This window comes from Oryx dammah, unplaced genomic scaffold (genome assembly GCF_014754425.2).
Source record: "Oryx dammah isolate SB20612 unplaced genomic scaffold, SCBI_Odam_1.1 HiC_scaffold_2, whole genome shotgun sequence".
Taxonomy (NCBI): Eukaryota; Metazoa; Chordata; class Mammalia; order Artiodactyla; family Bovidae; genus Oryx; species Oryx dammah.
The window spans coordinates 111,799,626-111,818,325 of NW_024070186.1; the positions used below are offsets into that span (position 1 = coordinate 111,799,626).

The 18,700-nt window shown below is 36.5% G+C and overlaps 1 protein-coding gene across 1 annotated transcript in view; it reads left to right on the plus strand.

The window, feature by feature from the left end:
- The window catches only part of TOMM70 (translocase of outer mitochondrial membrane 70), a 38,477-nt gene that overhangs the window by 8,345 nt on the left and 11,432 nt on the right, over window positions 1–18,700 (plus strand). Inside the window, exons 2-9 of the mRNA XM_040225941.1 lie at window positions 3,567–3,740; window positions 6,188–6,314; window positions 7,965–8,074; window positions 8,842–8,990; window positions 12,033–12,240; window positions 14,454–14,588; window positions 15,641–15,748; window positions 16,601–16,717. Coding sequence (XP_040081875.1) covers window positions 3,567–3,740; window positions 6,188–6,314; window positions 7,965–8,074; window positions 8,842–8,990; window positions 12,033–12,240; window positions 14,454–14,588; window positions 15,641–15,748; window positions 16,601–16,717 — 1,128 coding nt within the window. The remainder of the gene's footprint in view (window positions 1–3,566; window positions 3,741–6,187; window positions 6,315–7,964; window positions 8,075–8,841; window positions 8,991–12,032; window positions 12,241–14,453; window positions 14,589–15,640; window positions 15,749–16,600; window positions 16,718–18,700) is intronic.

The following is an 18,700-nucleotide window of genomic DNA, read 5'->3' on the forward strand; positions in this document are numbered from 1 at the left end:
ATAAGAAGTACCCATCTTTCTAAGGAGAAGGAAGCCTTGTATACCTTTCCATATTTCTCTCTATTTTAACTTATGTGCACTCACATGACTACCTCTCCTTGTATTCGTGTGATATCCTGTATGTAGCCTTAAACTTCCAGTAGACAGGAAAGAGTTCATTGCCTGTTTGTGCTAATGAAACAAAGTCATTACTCTGACCCAAGAAAGTTCTTTTTTAACCCTCGAATCTTTAGTAAAAATAATAACTAGTCAAACAGACTTCTCACAGGCAGTTAATACAGCCGCTTACTTTCTATGTCAGCAGTCCCTAGTGTGTTAGGTTGTGTATTAGCCATGTTCTCAATGACTTAGAAACATTGTAAACTTTTTATAAGGAATTGAAATAATGTTTATCTTGTTGTATTTAACATCAAAAGTAATTGAGTTTCATTATTTTGAAGTTTTTTTGGAGCACATAAAAGTTTGTGGTCATGATGTTTTCTTGGTAGATTGTACCTTTTATCAATAAAACCCCCCTTCTGTGCTCCATCCCTGGCATTTGAATGGCATTTTGTCTGATACTGCCTTCTTTTTTGCAAGAATTTGCACTCTGTAACTTTTTTACGTTCTTTTTTTTAACCTGTCATTTTGTTTTAGCTCATGCCTGTAGGTGGCATGTAGTTATTTTTTAATTTTAAAAGGTTATTTTTAATAGGGAGATTTAAGCTACTCACATTTATTGTTATTATTGACATGTTTGGTGATTCTTGCCATATTTATTCCACCTTTTTATTTCTTCCTTTATCTTCCCCTTTCTGCTTTTTTGTTTTATTGATCATCTCCCCCACTTTGGAGTTTATTTTTAGTGTTAAGGAAGTTGTATACCTCAGTTTCTGTTCTTGTGTTAAATCTTAAATGCTAATTTAGCTAGGTATAAGATTTTAAGTTCAAGATAATCTTTCTTTGGGACTTTGAAGTTGTTGCTCCATTGTTTTTTAATACATAATGTCGGTGATAGTCTGACACCAGTTTGGTTCTTTTTTCTTTGTAGGTAATCTGTATGTGTGTGTATGTGTGTATATATATATATATAAATATAATTTTTTTCTACCTGAAAACTTTAAGGATTTTTACTGTGAAATTTCACCATGATATATCTAAAAATGTGTGTCAGGAATTTTTCTATTTTCTGAAGACACTCCTTTCTATGCTTTCCTTCTAACATAGAGAGATAGGTGTTGGAACTTTGGGATTTATACTCCATATCATCGGACTCTTTTCCGAACTTCTCCTCCCCCTGCCCTCTACTCTTCTCTCACTCTGAACTTCTCCCCCACCCCGCCCCGCCCTCTACTCTTCTCGCATTCTGGTAGACTCACTTGCCTCTGCCTGCTACCTGTTTGCTCCTCAGTTATGCCCATTCTAATACACAGCCCATCTATTTTTATCATGATAATTCTTCTTAATTTTCAAGATGTCTAATTGGTGCCCTTTAAAAGCAGCCTTTTTTAAAATGAATGTGGTTACCGCTCATTCCTCTGATGTTAAATTTTCTGTTTGCTTTGTTTATCCTGCTTCCTCAAATACTAGTTTTTAAAATATGAGTGGGGTACCTCTCTTTTGTGGTGTTAATTTTCGTTTATGTTAGCAATTCTTGACGATATGGTTTCTTGGAAGACAGACACAGTGTGTTTGTCAGTGGTCTTTCGGGTGGAGGGGCTCCTCGCTCCTGGGTGATGCAACCCTACTCCAGTGTGACTTCTTTTTCTCTAGTGGAATGGGATTGATGAGGTTGCTTCAAGTGCAATTTTCCAGCAACTGGAAACCACAACTACATTAGAAGGTCCTAGTTCTATTATGAATGTGCCAAGGATTTTTTTTACTGTCAAAACTTTTGCAAGATGGTTAAGGCTCTTTACAGGTAAAAGATTTCATATTCATATATTACTCTTTTTGTGTCTTAGTTGACTCCTTTCATCCTTTTGCATCTCATTTTAAAATATGCACGTTTCTTATTGGCTTTCCTGGTGGCTCAGCTTGTAAAGAATCTGCCTGCAATCCGGGAGACCTGGGTTTGATCCCTGGGTTAGGAAGATCCCCTGAAGAAGGAAAAGGCTACCCACTCCAGTATTCTGGCCTGAAGAATTCTATGTACTGTATAGTCCGTGGGGTCGCAAAGAGTTGGACACGACTGAGTGACTTTCACTTCACTTATTGACACTAGCTAGCTTAAACTAGCTGTTTAATATTCTGAATTTAGAGTTCCCTACACATCATTCTTTGCACACTATACTTTTTAAAAACTAACTGTAGTTTCATTTAGACTAAAGGAGAAGGGAAACAAAAGGTAAATGGAAGAAAAAAGTAGCAAAAAAAAAGCATGAGTAAGGGAGAAGATAACAGATACAAAAGCTTACTCTTCTCCCATCATCTCTTCATGACTGAGATGCCCTAGGTCCCAAGCAACTTACCCTTCACAAGGGCCCTGTGAACTCACAGGGGCTTTGTGAGTTCGTTGTGGGGGCAGCTATTTCTGCTTTTGCTTTGTCAGTGTTTACCTGTTGGAAATACATGGGTTCTTTCATAATCACATATTTGTTAAAGTTGAATGATGTTGACAAAGTTTGGGGTGAAGACGTGCCACAGAGCTCTTGGACCTAGTAGCTTGAACCTAAGTAACTGAATTTATCTACAAAGATGCTTCCCAGATGTTGACTGAAGCTTTTGCAACTGTCCTCAGTGGCTATTAGCTACCAACTCATGAAGTATGTGATTTGGGTTCTCTAGGAAGCAGATACTGAGACAAAGATAGGAGTGCCAAAATTTTATTCATTTGCAAATAATAGATTTGGGATAACTGTTGTAATGAGGATGGCAAAGTGTTTCTAGTATCTGTTCTACACTGTTGACCAACAACCTAATTGAAAAACACCAATACATGTGATTAAATGGTTTTCAGAATGAAAAAGTCAGATAGCCAATAAACGTGAACAGATTTTCAAATTCATTTATAGTGGAGGAAATGTGAATTAAAATAATATCAGAATATTATGTTACACTGGGGTTTTGCAACTTTGACACTATTGACATTTTGGATCTGATAAGTTGTTGCTGCGGGGTGCTGCCCTGTACATCGTAGAATGTTAGCAGCACTCTAGTATCTACCTACTAGATACCAGGGGCATCTCCCCCAACCCCTAGGTGTGAGAGTCCAAAATGTCGTCAGGCATTGTGAAATGTACCCTAGAGGGAAAATCATCCCTGATTGAGAACTAGTTTTTTGCCCGTTAGACTGGTTATGAAAACTCCTGCTGGCAGAGTTTGGTGGAAAAGTGGTATACCTTAAAGCAACACAGCCTTTTGCAGGGGGAAAGTGTGTTTTTCAAGTTAAAGATTTATAAAAATTTTGACTTAGCAGTCCTATTAAAGACCCTTGTCTCCCATGAAGATATAAATATGAGTGACTTGCTTTGTGAACACCCATTCTGCCCTTCCATTTTTTTCTTCAGTGTGTCATTTACTCACTGTGATCTGAATCTGTTACTGCATATTGATAAGTGTTTCATAATTGTTCCCTTGTATTTCAGAACTCGCTTGATAGAGCCCAAGCAGCCAAGAACAAAGGCAACAAATATTTTAAAGCAGGAAAATATGAACAAGCTATTCAGTGCTATACCGAGGCTATCAGTTTGTGTCCTACAGAGAAGAATGTTGACCTTTCCACATTTTATCAAAACAGAGCTGCTGCCTTTGAGCAATTGGTATGTATCGTAGGTTGGTTTTTCTTCTTTTTGTTTCTCTTTATTTGCATAATGTTTCAGCTAATGCCACTCAAATATGTCTAATACACTTTTTGAAGTTGTTTTGAAATTATAGGGGTTTTGTTTTGGTTTTATATCCTTTAATTACATAGGTTTTTAAGAACAAATTTTAGTTTTGCTCATTCCACATATAATCCAAAGTTGTATATATCAGATTTTATAAAATTAGATAATAAAGAAAATTAATGTTTCTGGTGACCCCATTCACTTCAGCAGTTTAAATCTATTTCTTCAACTTTTGCCTCCCTGTATGTAATAGTAGCAGATGTAGGGGGGAAAAAGACTAAAAGATTAATTCCCATTACATTGTTTGCAATGTATTTTTCCAGTTGCCACTGTATCTGGTACAACTTTTCATAGCACACACAGATCTGTTTCGTTCTTTTTAAAGCCTATAGGTAGTAGCTGTTACATAGCTGTATAGTGGAAGTGAAGTGAAGTCGCTCAGTTGTGTCTGACTCTTTGCGACCCCATGAACTGTAGCCTACCAGGATCCTCCATCCATGGGATTTTCCAGGCAAGAGTACTGGAGTGGGTTGCCATTTCCTTCTCCAGATCTTCCCCACCCAGGGATTGAACCTGGGTCTCCCACATTGTAGCAGACGCTTTACCCTCTGAGCCACCACGGAAGTCTACAGCGGAAAACATCTCCCTATTGATGAACATTTGAATTACTTCCTCTTTTCCCTGTTGTATTCAGTGTTGCAGTAAATATTTTTTAAATACTTTTTTTGCAAACTTTTCTGAGAATAAAATTCAGAAATGGAATTATAAAGAGATAGTATTAGTACCTATTCTAATAATAATATTTGAGCATACTTGTTTTCTAGTATCTCACTGTGTGAATTGGTCTTAATATTTACCACTCTAGTAGAAGAAATATTCTATCTTCTCATTTTTAATTTGCACTTTATGAGATATTGGTGAAGTGGACCATATTTTTCTATGTTTATCAGTCGTTTGTAGTCTCTACATTTTTTGTTCAACCATATTTTGTTGACTGTGTTATATATGAAAGGTTACTGTAGTAGGAGCTTGAGTATGCAAAAGCAGACAATTATGCATTGAACTCAAAGATCACTCAACAGTGAACTGTTAAATGACATTCAGGTAAGCCTTTGATTCTCTAATAGAGGAATGATTGAGGTTGGTGTGTCAAATAGTGGAAAATAGAGTGTTACAAATGGAGAAAATAGTGTATGTAATTGCTTCTGAGGCAGAAAAGAGTTTGCCATGATTAAAGAAGTGTGGATAAAGGATCCTGGGATATAGAGAGATGAAATTGGAGAGGTCGCAGAGGCCAGATCAGGCAAAGCCTTGCAATGGTAAGAAGTTTGGATTTGATTCTGATTGTAATGGGAAGTATTTAAGGATTTTTAATAGGGCAGGAACATCTTCTAAAATTGTTCTCACTCTTCTATCAGTATATTGGAGGGAGGCAAGAGTGGAGGCAGGGGGCTGAGGAAGGATGTTGTAGTTGCCAAGGTGAGACATGAAGGAAAGCTGAAAACCAGCAGAACTTGCTATTGCATTGGGTGTGAAGGCTGAAGAGAAGCAGGAGTTTTAATAATAGTGGCGTGAGGAAGGACTGAGACAGCCAAGCAGATGGTTGAATTGAGAAGTGTCTGTATTTTAGGAGAGTGATTTGGGTTAAAGAGAGAAATTTGGGAGTCCTCTAATTTTAGATGTTATAGGACCATAGATGTGATTACCTAATGGGATGGGTCCTTGAGCATTCCAGCAGAAATCAGATAGGGGGGAGAAGTCAGCTACAGAAATGGGGAAGGAGCAGCCAGTGGAAGTAGGTGGAAATTAAGCAGAGTAGCTACTCCTTGGAGGTTTGGCAATAATGAGGGCTGAGAAATGGGGTGGTAACTGTAGGGAATTACGGAATCAAAGGGGGGTTTTTAAAAGATGGGAGATACTAAAGCAAGTGTTTTTATGCTGATAGGAATGATTGAGTAGAGAAGCAGATTGTTGCAGAGGCAGGAGAGCTAACAGTGAAGTCCTTGACATGGGGGGAGTATAGATCCTACTGCAAGTGGAGGGTTGGCCTTTGATGAAGTGGGGTGCGTCCTCAGTTTTAAAAGGAGGAAGAAGGAAATGATATGATCACACAGATGCAGGTACGTTATCAATGCGGTAGTAGAAAGATGGCTTATGTCCTTTACCTATTTTTAAAAATCAGATTGCTTATCTTTATTGCAGTTTTTGTATGGAGCTATTATAATGTGTTGTGGCTATTAACTGTTTGTATGAATTGGGAATATGTTTTCTGTTGTGGGACTCTTAATACTCAGCCTGCTGAATTTAGAAAACTGATTTCTGTTGAACAGTGCTTCCTTCAGTGTGACTTTTTTTTTGTTTTTTAATACTTTCAATTACAGCAAAAATGGAAAGAGGTGGCACAAGATTGTACAAAGGCTGTTGAACTTAATCCCAAATATGTGAAAGCTCTCTTTAGACGTGCAAAAGCCCACGAGAAGCTAGACAATAAGAAGGAATGTTTAGAAGGTGAGGGTATTTTTGTGTTTACATGTGGAAATTACTGAAGGTTTTGTAGTCAATGGTAAATTTATATGCAACTCTGCCTATGAGTAGAGAAATCAATTGTGTTTAAAAGTTTGACTCTTCCCCAATTGAAACTTTGTTCTATAGTTTCAATTGACATTGTGGATACTTGAGTACCATCTCTGTTCCCAACTATTGAATTAAATGATTTAAAGTTTATATACTGTACATTTTAAACTTGGCAACATCATCAGTGTAATTTCATGAATAAGAAATCAGAAGAGAGGTTTAGTTGAGTGTTTAAGATTCTGCATATTTTCAATTAATATCCTATATCAATAAGAAATAATTTTGAGATGAATCATTAAAGAACACATTTGTTTTTTGCCCTTGCTATTTTCAAACATTATCCTTTACTCAAGTAGAAATTTTGTAATTGATACAAAGCATCAAGTGAATTTGCTGTTCTCAGTAAATATCATAAATATTCCTTGGCCTCTAATTAGCCATATCTGTTGCTAAAACTTCAGTTAAGGTATTGGACACTGACCTACAAAGTACATCGTTCCAGTTAATGTAGAGCTAACCCAAAATGCAGATTTCACAGTCTAAAAGTGTTTTCCCACTACATATTTAAATCTTTAAAAGCATCAATAATCAGAAATTTAGCCATAATTTTTTAAAAAATAATATCATTATTTAAAAGGAGAAAGCTGTTTTGTTTTTTAAAATCTGGGTTACCAGTTGAGAGTGGTTTTAGAGAACATTTTAGAAAAAACTTGAGGTTTTGTGGTATTATATACTTTGGTGATGGATAGGAGGAGTGTTGCTTTGAAAAAGAGATTTCTGAGTTTTGAACCAGACCTTGAAGTTATTAAGAGCTAATCATAGAGAGGCATTTAAATGGGCTTTAGATGGAGAAATGGGATGGGGAAAAGACATTGATATTGGCACTAGCCAGAGTATCAGGGGAACATGTAGTAGATTGACTTGTTTGGAGGAGCATGGGTTTGCAGTTGTGAGAAATTGAATCCAAAAAGAGAGGGACAGTCTTGTTGACTACTTTGAATGAAAGGCTAGGAGGTTAAAGAAACATTGATCTTTTTCATTTCAAACCCCTGTATATTGAGTTATAGCATAGCCAAGTTAAAATGATATTTTGAAGCAGATTTCATTGAGAGCTCTGTGGCAAGATGGCTTTGGAGACAAGGAGTAACCTTGAGGCCTATTGAAAAAAAAAAAAAAAGTAAGACCAGGCATGAGAGAGCCACTTTATGATTTGGCCTATACTTACTGTCCAGAAGAGAATATTCCTGGGTTACTTGTTTTATTTGCTGTGTACAGTGTTAGAGCAGTGAGAAGCATCACAAATCATGTAGTATAGTCCCTTTCATTTCACAGGTGAGGAAAGTGAATTCTGGAGGAGAGTGACTTTCTGAGCTTTGAGTTTGATTGTAAAGTATGTAAAACCAAAGTGTTGATTGTAAAGTATGTAAAACCAAAGTGTTAAGAATAAACTTACTGAAAATGACAGCCACATAAAGCTATGAATTTAGTTTGGCTTTCTGTGGTAACACTGAGCCCATTTGATGCTGCTAGTCATCTTTGCAATAATTTTCATACTCACTCTTTTTTTTTTTGCATCATTTCTAGATGTCACTGCTGTGTGTATATTAGAAGGATTCCAAAATCAACAAAGCATGCTGTTAGCTGATAAAGTTCTTAAACTTCTTGGAAAAGAGAAAGCCAAAGAAAAATATAAGGTAAATTAACCTGCATTGGTTAATAATAGAGGAAATGTGCATTGTGAAGGGTCATTGCTAATTTATACTGCTTAAATTTGGGCATGATGGTAATGACTGAAATTAGATCTGGATTATATTTATTTTTCCTATAATACTGGGCTTTTGCGGCCTTTTAAAATAAGAATGTGAACTATGTCCGGATTGTACCTAGAGAGTATTAAAAGAATTCATGTATACTAGAGGTTTCCAAACAGTGGCCTACAGGCCAAATCCAGTCTGCCACCTGTTTGATAAATGTGCCAGTAATGTTTTTTTGGAACTCAGCCAATCACACATTGTTTTTGGATGCTTTTAAACTACAACAGCAGAGCTGAGTGGTTGTGACACTATATGGCATACAAAACCTAAAATATTTACTATCTGGCCTTTTACAGAAAAAAAATTGTCAACTCTTGCTTTCTACAGTTTTTAAAGGTATACTGTATAAATTGGCACTGGTCTTACACAGGAGATGGTTTAATTTAGTGTGTGGTTATAAGATTCTTGACATATTACATCTGCAGAGAGGGAAAGGCTGTCATTCAAAACGTTTTTTGAAAAGCTGGGACTGGCAGCATTACCATTTTCACTGTCTATTACCCTACAGTTTGGAGCCTAATAGTCTTCAGTTATTTGAAAATGAGGTGCCAGTTTTTATGGCAGTGGTTCCCAGTGTTCTACAAATGCATCTGCTTCTTTGGTTAGTGTTTTCTATTTTGATGTATTTAAATATGATTAAATTTCAGAATCGTGAACCTCTGATGCCATCTCCACAATTTATTAAATCTTACTTCAGTTCTTTCACGGATGATATAATTTCTCAGCCAATGCTTAAAGGAGAGAAGTCTGATGAAGATAAAGACAAGGAAGGGGAGGCTTTAGAAGTAAAAGAAAAGTAAGTGTGTCTCGAGTATAGTGTCTGCTTAATGCTTTTTGTGGGGGAATTGGATTGTGGGGGTTTTTGCTGCCATAGAGGGCTTCCCTGATAGTGCAGTTGGTAACGAATCCGCCTGCAATGCAGGAGACCCCAGTTCGATTCCTGGGTCGTGAAGATCCACTGGAGAAAGGATCAGCTACCCACTCCAGTATTCTTGGGCTTCCCTTGTGGCTCAGCTGGTAAAGAATCTGCCTGCAATGTGGGAGACCTAGATTCGATCCCTGGGTTGGGAAGATCCCCTGGAGAAGGGAAAGGCCACTTTATTCTCTAGGCCAGAATACCCACTCCAGTATTCTGGCTTAGAGAATTCCATGGACTGAATAGTCCATGGGGTCGCAAAGAGTCGGACACGACTGAGTGACTTTCACTTTCACATGCTGCCATAGAGCCAAAGTGGGACTCTGAGGCATCTCTTTAAAAAACTTATTTATAGATAGATATGAATATAATAGAGCTTCCCTGGTGGCTCAGGCAGTAAAGCGTCTGCCTACAATGCACGAGACCCGGGTTCAATCCCTGGGTCGGGAAGATCTGGAGAAGGAAATGGCAACCCACTCCAGTATTCTTGCCTGGAAAACCCCATGGATGGAGGAACCTGGTAGGCGACAGTCCACGGGGTCGCAAAGAGTCAGACACAACTGAGCGACATCACTTTGTTTCACTTTCTTTATGAATATAATAAAATTATAATATATAATATTATAATAAAAATACTTCTTTTCTCACACATGTCTACTATACCCTGAGCGTTACATCTTTGGTAACTCAAGGTTTTACTGCCAGGAGTCTGCCCAGCTTTTAAGGTCTACATAATATTCTAAAGAGAGTTCCCGGAGAGTCAAGTGGTTAAGTATATTTGAGTAGGGGGACTAACTTAAAAAATGATTGTGTAGGTCAATATCCAGATGTTTTAGTGCAAGGAAGTTTCTAATTTAATTTTTAGAAGTGCCCAAAAGAGTGACTGTCTTCAAGGTTTTTCCTGCATGCCTAGGAAAATGCCATTCTTTGAGTTTGTGTTTACTCTTGTAGAGAGCTGAAGTCAAAGTACAAGGTGCTGTGTTTACAACTGGCAGTCAAGTGATATAATATATAAGCTATCTAGCCTGCTTATCCATTTATATTTAGCAATACTTTTATTTTGCTGTTGAGGCTAGCTCACCTCTCCAAGAGAAGACACAATATTATTACCAACATGACATTTTCTATGAGTTTGGAAGAAAAGGGAATGTTCTTCCCATAGCAAAGCATAATTTTGCCTCTATAGCATATTGGGATGTTTAAGGGAAAAGATTGCTTTTGGTTTCTATCTCTCAATTTTTCTACCATTATTGGCCACCTTTTAAGGGAGAATACTACACATAATTTTGCCAAGTTCTGATTTGTGTTAGTTGATGAACAATCTCTTTAAGAAAATTGTAGATGGGAAGTAAATGTTGAGGGTGATGCCAATAATTGCTTCTTCTGATTAGGTAGTCCTAATCCCAGAAAAATTACAATGAAGTTTTAATACCATTATTCTAAAAGCTACATTGAGAGGTGGTTGGACATAACTGTCTCTCACCAGAAAACTAACTGGAGTTGGTCCTAAGTTTTTAAATTCTACTTTACTCTCAGCCTTAGCTTTATCAATTTTTGAATGGAGAGATAATAATTACTTTTGAGGCTTATTGTGAGGTTTACAGGTCATGTTTGTAAGCATCTAGAACTTAGGTTCTCAGTAAATAGGAACCATTATTACTTCCAATCTAATTATTTTGTCTTAGTGCAGGAGTATTAGAATGTTAATTATAGGAAAGGTTAGCACAGAGTTTCTAAGTTTTGACTGACATAACTTTTAAGTCACTTGCCAATTCTCTCTATTCAGAGTAGGTAGCAAATGAAATAAGAAAACATGATTTTCTTACATAATGTGCCTTATATTGTTTCTTATGTGATATGCCTTATATGTGTAAGACCCCTTAAAGAACGTCTAGTGTAATTTCCCTTTTCAGTTCAAAAAATCCCTTCTACAAGTGTTCTGAATAAAATCATCCTAGACAAGTGATGATATTGTGGTCATTGCTTTTTGAAAAATAAGAGAAGGGTGTTTTCTTTAAGTCCTATGTGATGGAAGAGTCTGCTGCTTTGATATTCCCACCTATTCATTCTGAAAGTGATGGGCTTCCCTTATAGCTCAGATGGTAAAGAAACTTCCCACAACGTAGGAGACCTGGGTTCGGTTGCTGGGTTGGGAAGATTCCCCTGGAGTAGGAAATGGCAACCTACTCCAGTGTTCTTGCCTGTGAATTCCATGGACAGAGGAACCTAGTGGGCTCCAGTCTGCTTCTTTGATATTCCCACCTGTTCATTCTAGGTCTGTTCTTCTAGGTGAAATAGTACAACTTCTAGATGAGAGCCTTTTAGCTATTCCCTTTGCTTAAGTTCTTACTCCCTTAATGTTCATTTTGCACAACACAGCTGGAGTGATGTTTACAAAGTACAACTCAGGTCACACCTCTTCTCTTGGGTACTGGGACCCCCAACTCACCTGATTATTTTCTCTTTCTCTGTTCTTTCTTTTCGTCATAAAGTAACTGTTGAGTGCCATCAGTGTGCCACAGATAAGAAGGTGACTAAGACAGGATCCTTTCCTATGTTGCATTTCAATCTATCATTCGCTTACTTTTTCATGTGTCTAAATGTTGAAGCCTGGACAATAACCCTAGGTTTCTGCCATTTTCTCTGCTGTTTTCCTTTTTAAAACCCTCTCTCTAAGGCAGCAAGAAAACCCCAGTCTATATAAAAAGTCCTAAGGTGCTACCTCCACACACACCTCCACGACCACCTCCAGTCCCTCACTGGCTGGTTAACTTGTTAAGGGGGGAAAGGACACTTGTGTGCCTCAGGTATACTGAGTGTGGCAAGGTTCAGCATTTGATTCTTTCTTAGTAATTTGTTATGTTTGTTTTATTAGTAACAAATGATAAAATTTATAATTTCCTCTGCTCATTTTATTTTCAGTTCTGGATATTTAAAGGCCAAACAGTATATGGAAGAAGAAAACTATGATAAAATCATAAGTGAATGCTCAAAAGAAATAGACGCTCAAGGAAAATACCTGGCAGAAGCATTGTTACTACGAGCTACTTTCTACTTGCTTATTGGCAATGCCAACGCAGCCAAACCAGATTTAGATAAGGTCATCAGCTTGCAAGAAGCTAATGTGAAGGTACTTTTAAAACTCTGTGTGTGTGCATGTGAAAAAAATTCATAATAAAAATGAGGCTTTTAGGTATGTCTTGCCAAATTTTTGGCATTTCAGTTGCCATTCTCCAAAAGACTTATTTTTTGTTTTCAAAGGAACTACACCTGATAATGATTGAATTGGTGCAGTGAAACTAAAACAGACATATCAGTGATAGTTAACTTTAACTAAGAAAGGATTGTTTTTTCTACAGCATCTTTTGGCTTCAGCTTCCCTGTATAGCTTCTGCCTACTGTATTGGACTATATTTGGGTAGGAGTAAGGGTGATGTAGCAGTGCTATAGATAATATAAATAACTTGCAATATGTCATAATACAATAAATAACATGCAATGTGTAGTATAAGAATATACAATGGATTTAATAAAAAGTAAGCACATTTAATGTATTCTGAAAGAGTTTATTTACATGAAAAAAACAAGATCTAAAAATATATTGTAATATAGAAACATATCAAACATTTTTGCAGTTGTGTGGTTGGAACAGCTTTTCATTTTCTAAGTGTTCTTGTGTATATGCAGTTATTTTCATAATTGAGATTTGATAGGGATCTGTTAAATTATATGAGCCCTTTATTTCAGCATAATACGAACAAATGTTGGCCACCAAAGCACTGTTGGTTGATTAACATCTCTTTTCCCTCACTGAATTAAGTAAACTCTGGCTTCCTTCACCTCCAAAAGAATCATTCATGTATTTTGTGGAAAATGAAAGTTGTTTTCAAGGCTTAAGTGTTTGCCAGCAAATTGTATCTTAACTTCTTATAAATAAAAGTAATTTAAACTAAGTATTTGTTTAAAGTCCTTTTCAAAATAAGATTTTCAAGTTGAAGATAGCCTTGTACTAATTATCTTTATTTCCTGTTAATTAGATATGTTCTGTTTTTGTTATTATCATGGGGGCATTCTTGCTTGTTTCATTGAGAACATTTGTGTACTTTTGCCTTGAAAAAAACTTTGGAGAAGAATCTTATTTCTTTTTTCCTGATCATGACTTTGTTCTTATGGCAGATAGTAATGTCCATATCATGCCATGTACAAAAATGAGCTCAAAATGGATCAGAGACCTGAATGTAAGAGCTAAAACTATAAAACTCTTAGGAAAAAACATAAGGAGGAAATCTTCAGTACTTTAAGTTACGCAGTGGTTCCTTAGGTATGACACCAGCAGCACAGATGACAGAGTGATGGTGGGGGGTACTTATTCCACAGAATGGGAGAAAATATTCCCAAGTCACATATCTGATAATGAGCTTGTATGCATACTATATTAAATCGTCTTTATAATGCAACAGTAAAAAGCCTAATTTAAAAGTAGGAAAGGATCTGAGTAGACATTTTTCCAAAGAATATGTACAAATGACCAATAAGAACAAGAAAATATACTCAGCATCATTAGACCTTAGGGAAATGTGAATCAAAATCACAATGAGGTATAACTTTATACCCACTAGAATGGCCATAATCAGAAATTTGGACAATTAAAAGTATTGATATAGATGTGGAAAAAATTGGAGCTCTCACACATTGATAGTAGGAATGTAAAATGGTAAAATCCCTTTGGAAATTAGTGGGGAGTGGTTTCTAGAGTTGCCCTGTGACCCAGCAGTTACTCTCTTAGGTATATACCTATGAGGATTTATGTCAAGACAAAAACTTGTACATGAACGTTCTTAGTAGCATTATTCATAAGAGCCAAAAAGTGGAAGCAACTCAGATGTCCACCAGCTGGTGAAGAGATAAATACACTGATTTGTCTATACAATGGAATATTATTCAGCCCCTAAAATAGAATGAAGTACATGTTAGAATTAGATGAACCTTGAAGACCTGCTCTTTGTGGAAGAAGACAGACACAGAAAGGCCACATAGTTTACGATTCCATTTCTGTGAAATGTCTGGAATATACAAATCCGTAGAAATAGAAGACAGAATGGTGGTTTCCAGGGACTGAGAATTAGAGGTGAAATAGAGAGTCCTGCTAATATGTATGAGGTTTCTTTTGGGAGCAGTGAAAACATTTCTAGTGGTGACTGGTTGCACAACATTTTAACATTCATATACTAAAAATGACTCTTACAGTATGTGAACTACATCTCAATAAAGCTGTTATTTTTTAAAAATAACTAAATTAGAATAAAAAGTAATGATGAATCTTTCCTCATTTTGGGTATATAGCTTCGAGCAAATGCGCTCATCAAAAGAGGCAGCATGTACATGCAACAGCAGCAGCCTTTGTTGTCTACTCAGGATTTTAACATGGCTGCCGACATCGATCCCCAGAATGCAGATGTTTATCACCACCGGGGACAGGTAAATTAATTTTCTTAAGGCGTTCTGATCCTTGAATTGAGGGATTTGATAGCATTTTTGAGAATGTCTTAAAGTTTTCTTATATCACTTATGATAGCTGTGAACAAAGTATCAGGGTGGTTTAGTTTGGGTTGACATTTGTTTAGTTCCATCTTGAACATTTGTCCTGATACTTACTTGTTAAAAACAGAGAGAGAAGAGGAAGCCTGCAAATGTTTGCTTGCCAGTTCAAGTTTGGTTTTTAGGCATTTCTGCTTCATAGGTTTTCAGTGAGTAAAGCATTAAAAACTTAGTGACAAATTAAAAAAAACTTGTAGTGAGCATTTTGAGTTAATGCTTAGAATCAACAGAATGACTTTTGTAGGCATCTTGTAAGGAATTATTAACCTGAGCTATTTAGACAGTATCACAAAAAATCTCTTCTGAATAGAGCTTTATAATTCTATGCATATTAGGTTTTTAGTAAAAATTCATAGTGAAGAAAACAGTTCCCAATTTCAGCCTCATCTGGAAAAACATGGCTTTATAAATCTGTGTGATGTGGCTTCTTAGAGTGCATTAGAGTGGAAAGTATGGACTAATCCATATAATAACAGAAAAGTTCAAGTCCTTTCTAATGGAAAATTTTACCTAATATTTCTGTCTGGAGCATCTTAAGAAGTATCGTGATAACCTTAAAATTCTTGATATTTTGATCCTTACTGGTGTATCTTAAGATTAATATGAAATGTAATTATTTAATGTCTGATCTATCCCTACTTTGAAGTTTGAAAGTACAGGGACACTTCATATTCTAGGAGAAAAATCACTTAAGAGTGATTAAAAACTGATAGGTTTATAGTGCTTTTTAAAAAAATTGAACACTAGTTCTAAGTTTTAGCACCTTTCCTTTAAAATTATAAGATTTTCTGGTTCACTGTTTCTAAAAAGTAATTCGATATTAGTAATTCCATGCTTAGCTTTATGCTGATTATGCAAAAAGGCACAGTATGTGCTTAACTGGTGTAGTTTTTGTTTTGAACTGCACTTATTTGTGTACTTTTTTTCCTTAGCTGAAAATACTGCTTGATCAAGTTGAAGAAGCAGTAGCAGATTTTGATGAATGTATTAGATTAAGACCTGAGTCTGCTCTGGCGCAAGCTCAAAAATGTTTTGCTTTGGTAGGTTCTACTTTCTTTTGTATTTTCCTAAACATCAGTATTTCCCATTGTTAACAAAAACGAGTATCTCATTGTCTACAAAATCTTCTGTTTTTTCCTTCAATCTGTGACAAACAGGGAGAAAAACATGTCAGCTTAAAGAATAGAAGTGTGTATGTTACTTGAGGTACTGCTTCAGTATTTCTCTGGGTGCTTTATTTGGTTCATCCTGATAGATGTTTGTCCCTGATTTTATGTGCCCCCTAAACAGCACTCTTCTGCCTACCCTTTACCATAAGCCAGTACAAAGAACAAAAGCGTTTCAAGGAGATACTTGGCAGTCGTGACACTGTATAACGCACCTCTGATTTCACCTTTGCAGAGCTATTCAGAAACACAAAGTCGAAAGTCAGGTAAAATAAGGCCATTTCTAATGAGATGAGATATTTCCAATTATCCCCATACCCTGAGTCCTAAAAGAATTTTCTTTTTAAAGAAAAAAATCAGTTTACAAACAAGTGAAAATGTTATCAGATGAAGGAGACTATAATGCTTTTAGTAAAATGATAATAAATTTCTTTGAGTTTAATATTCCCCTACTTATATGCAAAGTTAACTTCAAGTTGGTCTGTCTGCTAGGATATTGAGCATCTGAACATTGTATAGTAGCAATGAAGCCCTCATTGTACATAGCCTTTGAATCCCTGCTCTGCAGATATTCCTGTGGAACTCTTTTAGATGCAGCAAATTATGTTAGCAAATTACCTGCTTTTCTGGAAATATTTATGTAATTTTGTGTGAGCATTATAATATGTTAACATTTCCTGACTTTTTGAGTTCTTGATTTGATAGGCCTCTTGATTTTTTATACAGTATCGCCAGGCATATACAGGAAACAATTCTTCACAAATCCAAGCTGCTATGAAAGGTTTTGAAGAGGTCATAAAGAAATTTCCAAGATGTGCTGAAGGCTATGCATTATATGCCCAGGTAAATGTCATTTTTCATATTTTTTCAGTTGCCAGTTCTGTAAAGAACTGCATTTATATCCTGAATCCTAGAGTGAAAATCAGAAAACAGTGCTCTTGTTGCAGCTTTTGTGGAAGCAAACGACTTTGTTCCTGGTTCTCAGGATGTTCAGAATGGTCCTAAGTCACCTCAACGGGGCTTCTTTTCTGTGTTACATAATTTGAAAACTGTGGCCCTAAACTTGTAACCTGGGGAAACTTTAATAGAGCATTTCCCTCATGTTTTCATTTGGATTGGATTTATAAAAATTTAATTATTTTAGGAAGATTTACTGCATGCAATTGGTGGGTGAAATGTCCTGGGAAACAGTTTTCTTTCTATTTGGTTACTGTTCTTTTAAATAGTTAGTCTATAACATATCATTTTAAGGTATGATTTGTCCAAAATTCTTGAAGCTTTCCTTGATTTAGGATTGAAACTATGGAAAATTGGATTTAAATTTGCATTATTTTCACTTTTAATCATAGTTTGAACTCTTTAAAAGTTATTAACTTTAAATCATTCATTTAGATGAAAATGATTAGCTTCTTATACCCACAGCTAAAGAGTTTTCCCTCTAACTAAATGATATCTGAATGACTGTTGCTTAATCTTTAAGTTAAAAGCTGTTTGTGGTATCTCAAAACCCAGCCATCTCAAAATTCTATATATTTTGTCTTTTCTTTTTAGCCTAAAGAAATTTGTCCCTCCTTCTTCCTTATCCCCCCAAACATCACAGAAACAGGAAGCACTTAAAAATGACTATCCATGGTAGACTCCTACCTCCAAACATCCTTAAGGGTTATTGATTTGTTTCTTCATGCTATCATTAGTCAAGTTATAAGAAAATTTCCACAGGGGTAAAACTTTCTTTTTCAGGGATTATTGAGAGGGACTATGAGAAGACTGATTTGTGTTGGATCTATTCTGTAAAAGTCCTACACACCCCTGCATAGGGGTTGAAATTCTGGGATATGAAGTACAACCCAGGAATTCTTCAACCTCAGTTTGAAATCTTAACTATTCAGTCTTTAATTCCTAGACAGAATGACAATTACACAAATGATACATTGGTTGCTGACTGCATGCTGACTTATTAATTGTGAAAGCATGTACTGTCAGTTTTCAGTTCAGTCGCTCAGTCGTGTCCAACTCATTGTGACCCCGTGGACCACAGCACGCCAGGCCTCCCTGTCCATCACCAACTCCCGGAGTTTACCCAAACTCATGTCCATTGAGTCAGTGATGCCATCCAGCCATCTCATTCTCTGTCATCCCCTTCTCCTCCCACCTTCAATCTTTCCCAGCGTCAGGGTCTTTTAAATGAGTCAGCTCTTCACATCAGGTGGCCAGAGTATTGGAGTTTCAGCTTCAACAGCAGTCCTTTCAATGAACACACAGGACTGATCTCCCTTACAATGGACTGGTTGGATCTCCTTGCAGTCCAAGGGACTCTCAAGAGTCTTCTCCAACACCACAGTTCAAAAGCATCAATTCTTTGGCACTCAGCTTTCTTCACTGTCCAACTCTCACACCCATACATGACTACTAGAAAAGCCATAATCTTGATTAGATGGACCTTTGTTGCCAAAGTAATGTCTCTATGCTGTCTAGGTTGGTCATAAGTTTCTTTCCAAGGAGTAAGCGTCTTTTAATTTCATGGCTGCAGCCACCATCTGCAGTGATTTTGGAGCCCAAGAAAACAAAGTCAGCCACTGTTTTCCCCCATCTATCTGCCATGAAGTGATGGGACCAGATGTCATGATCTTAGTTTTCTGAATGTTGAGCTTTAAGCCAACTTTTTCACTCTCCTCCTTCACTTTCATCAAGAGGCTCTTTAGTTCTTCTTTACTTTCTGCCATAGGGTGGTGTCATCTACATATCTGAGGTTATTGATATTTCTCCTGGCAATCTTGATTCCTGTTTGTGCTTTATCCAGCCCAGCATTTCTCGTGGTATACTTTG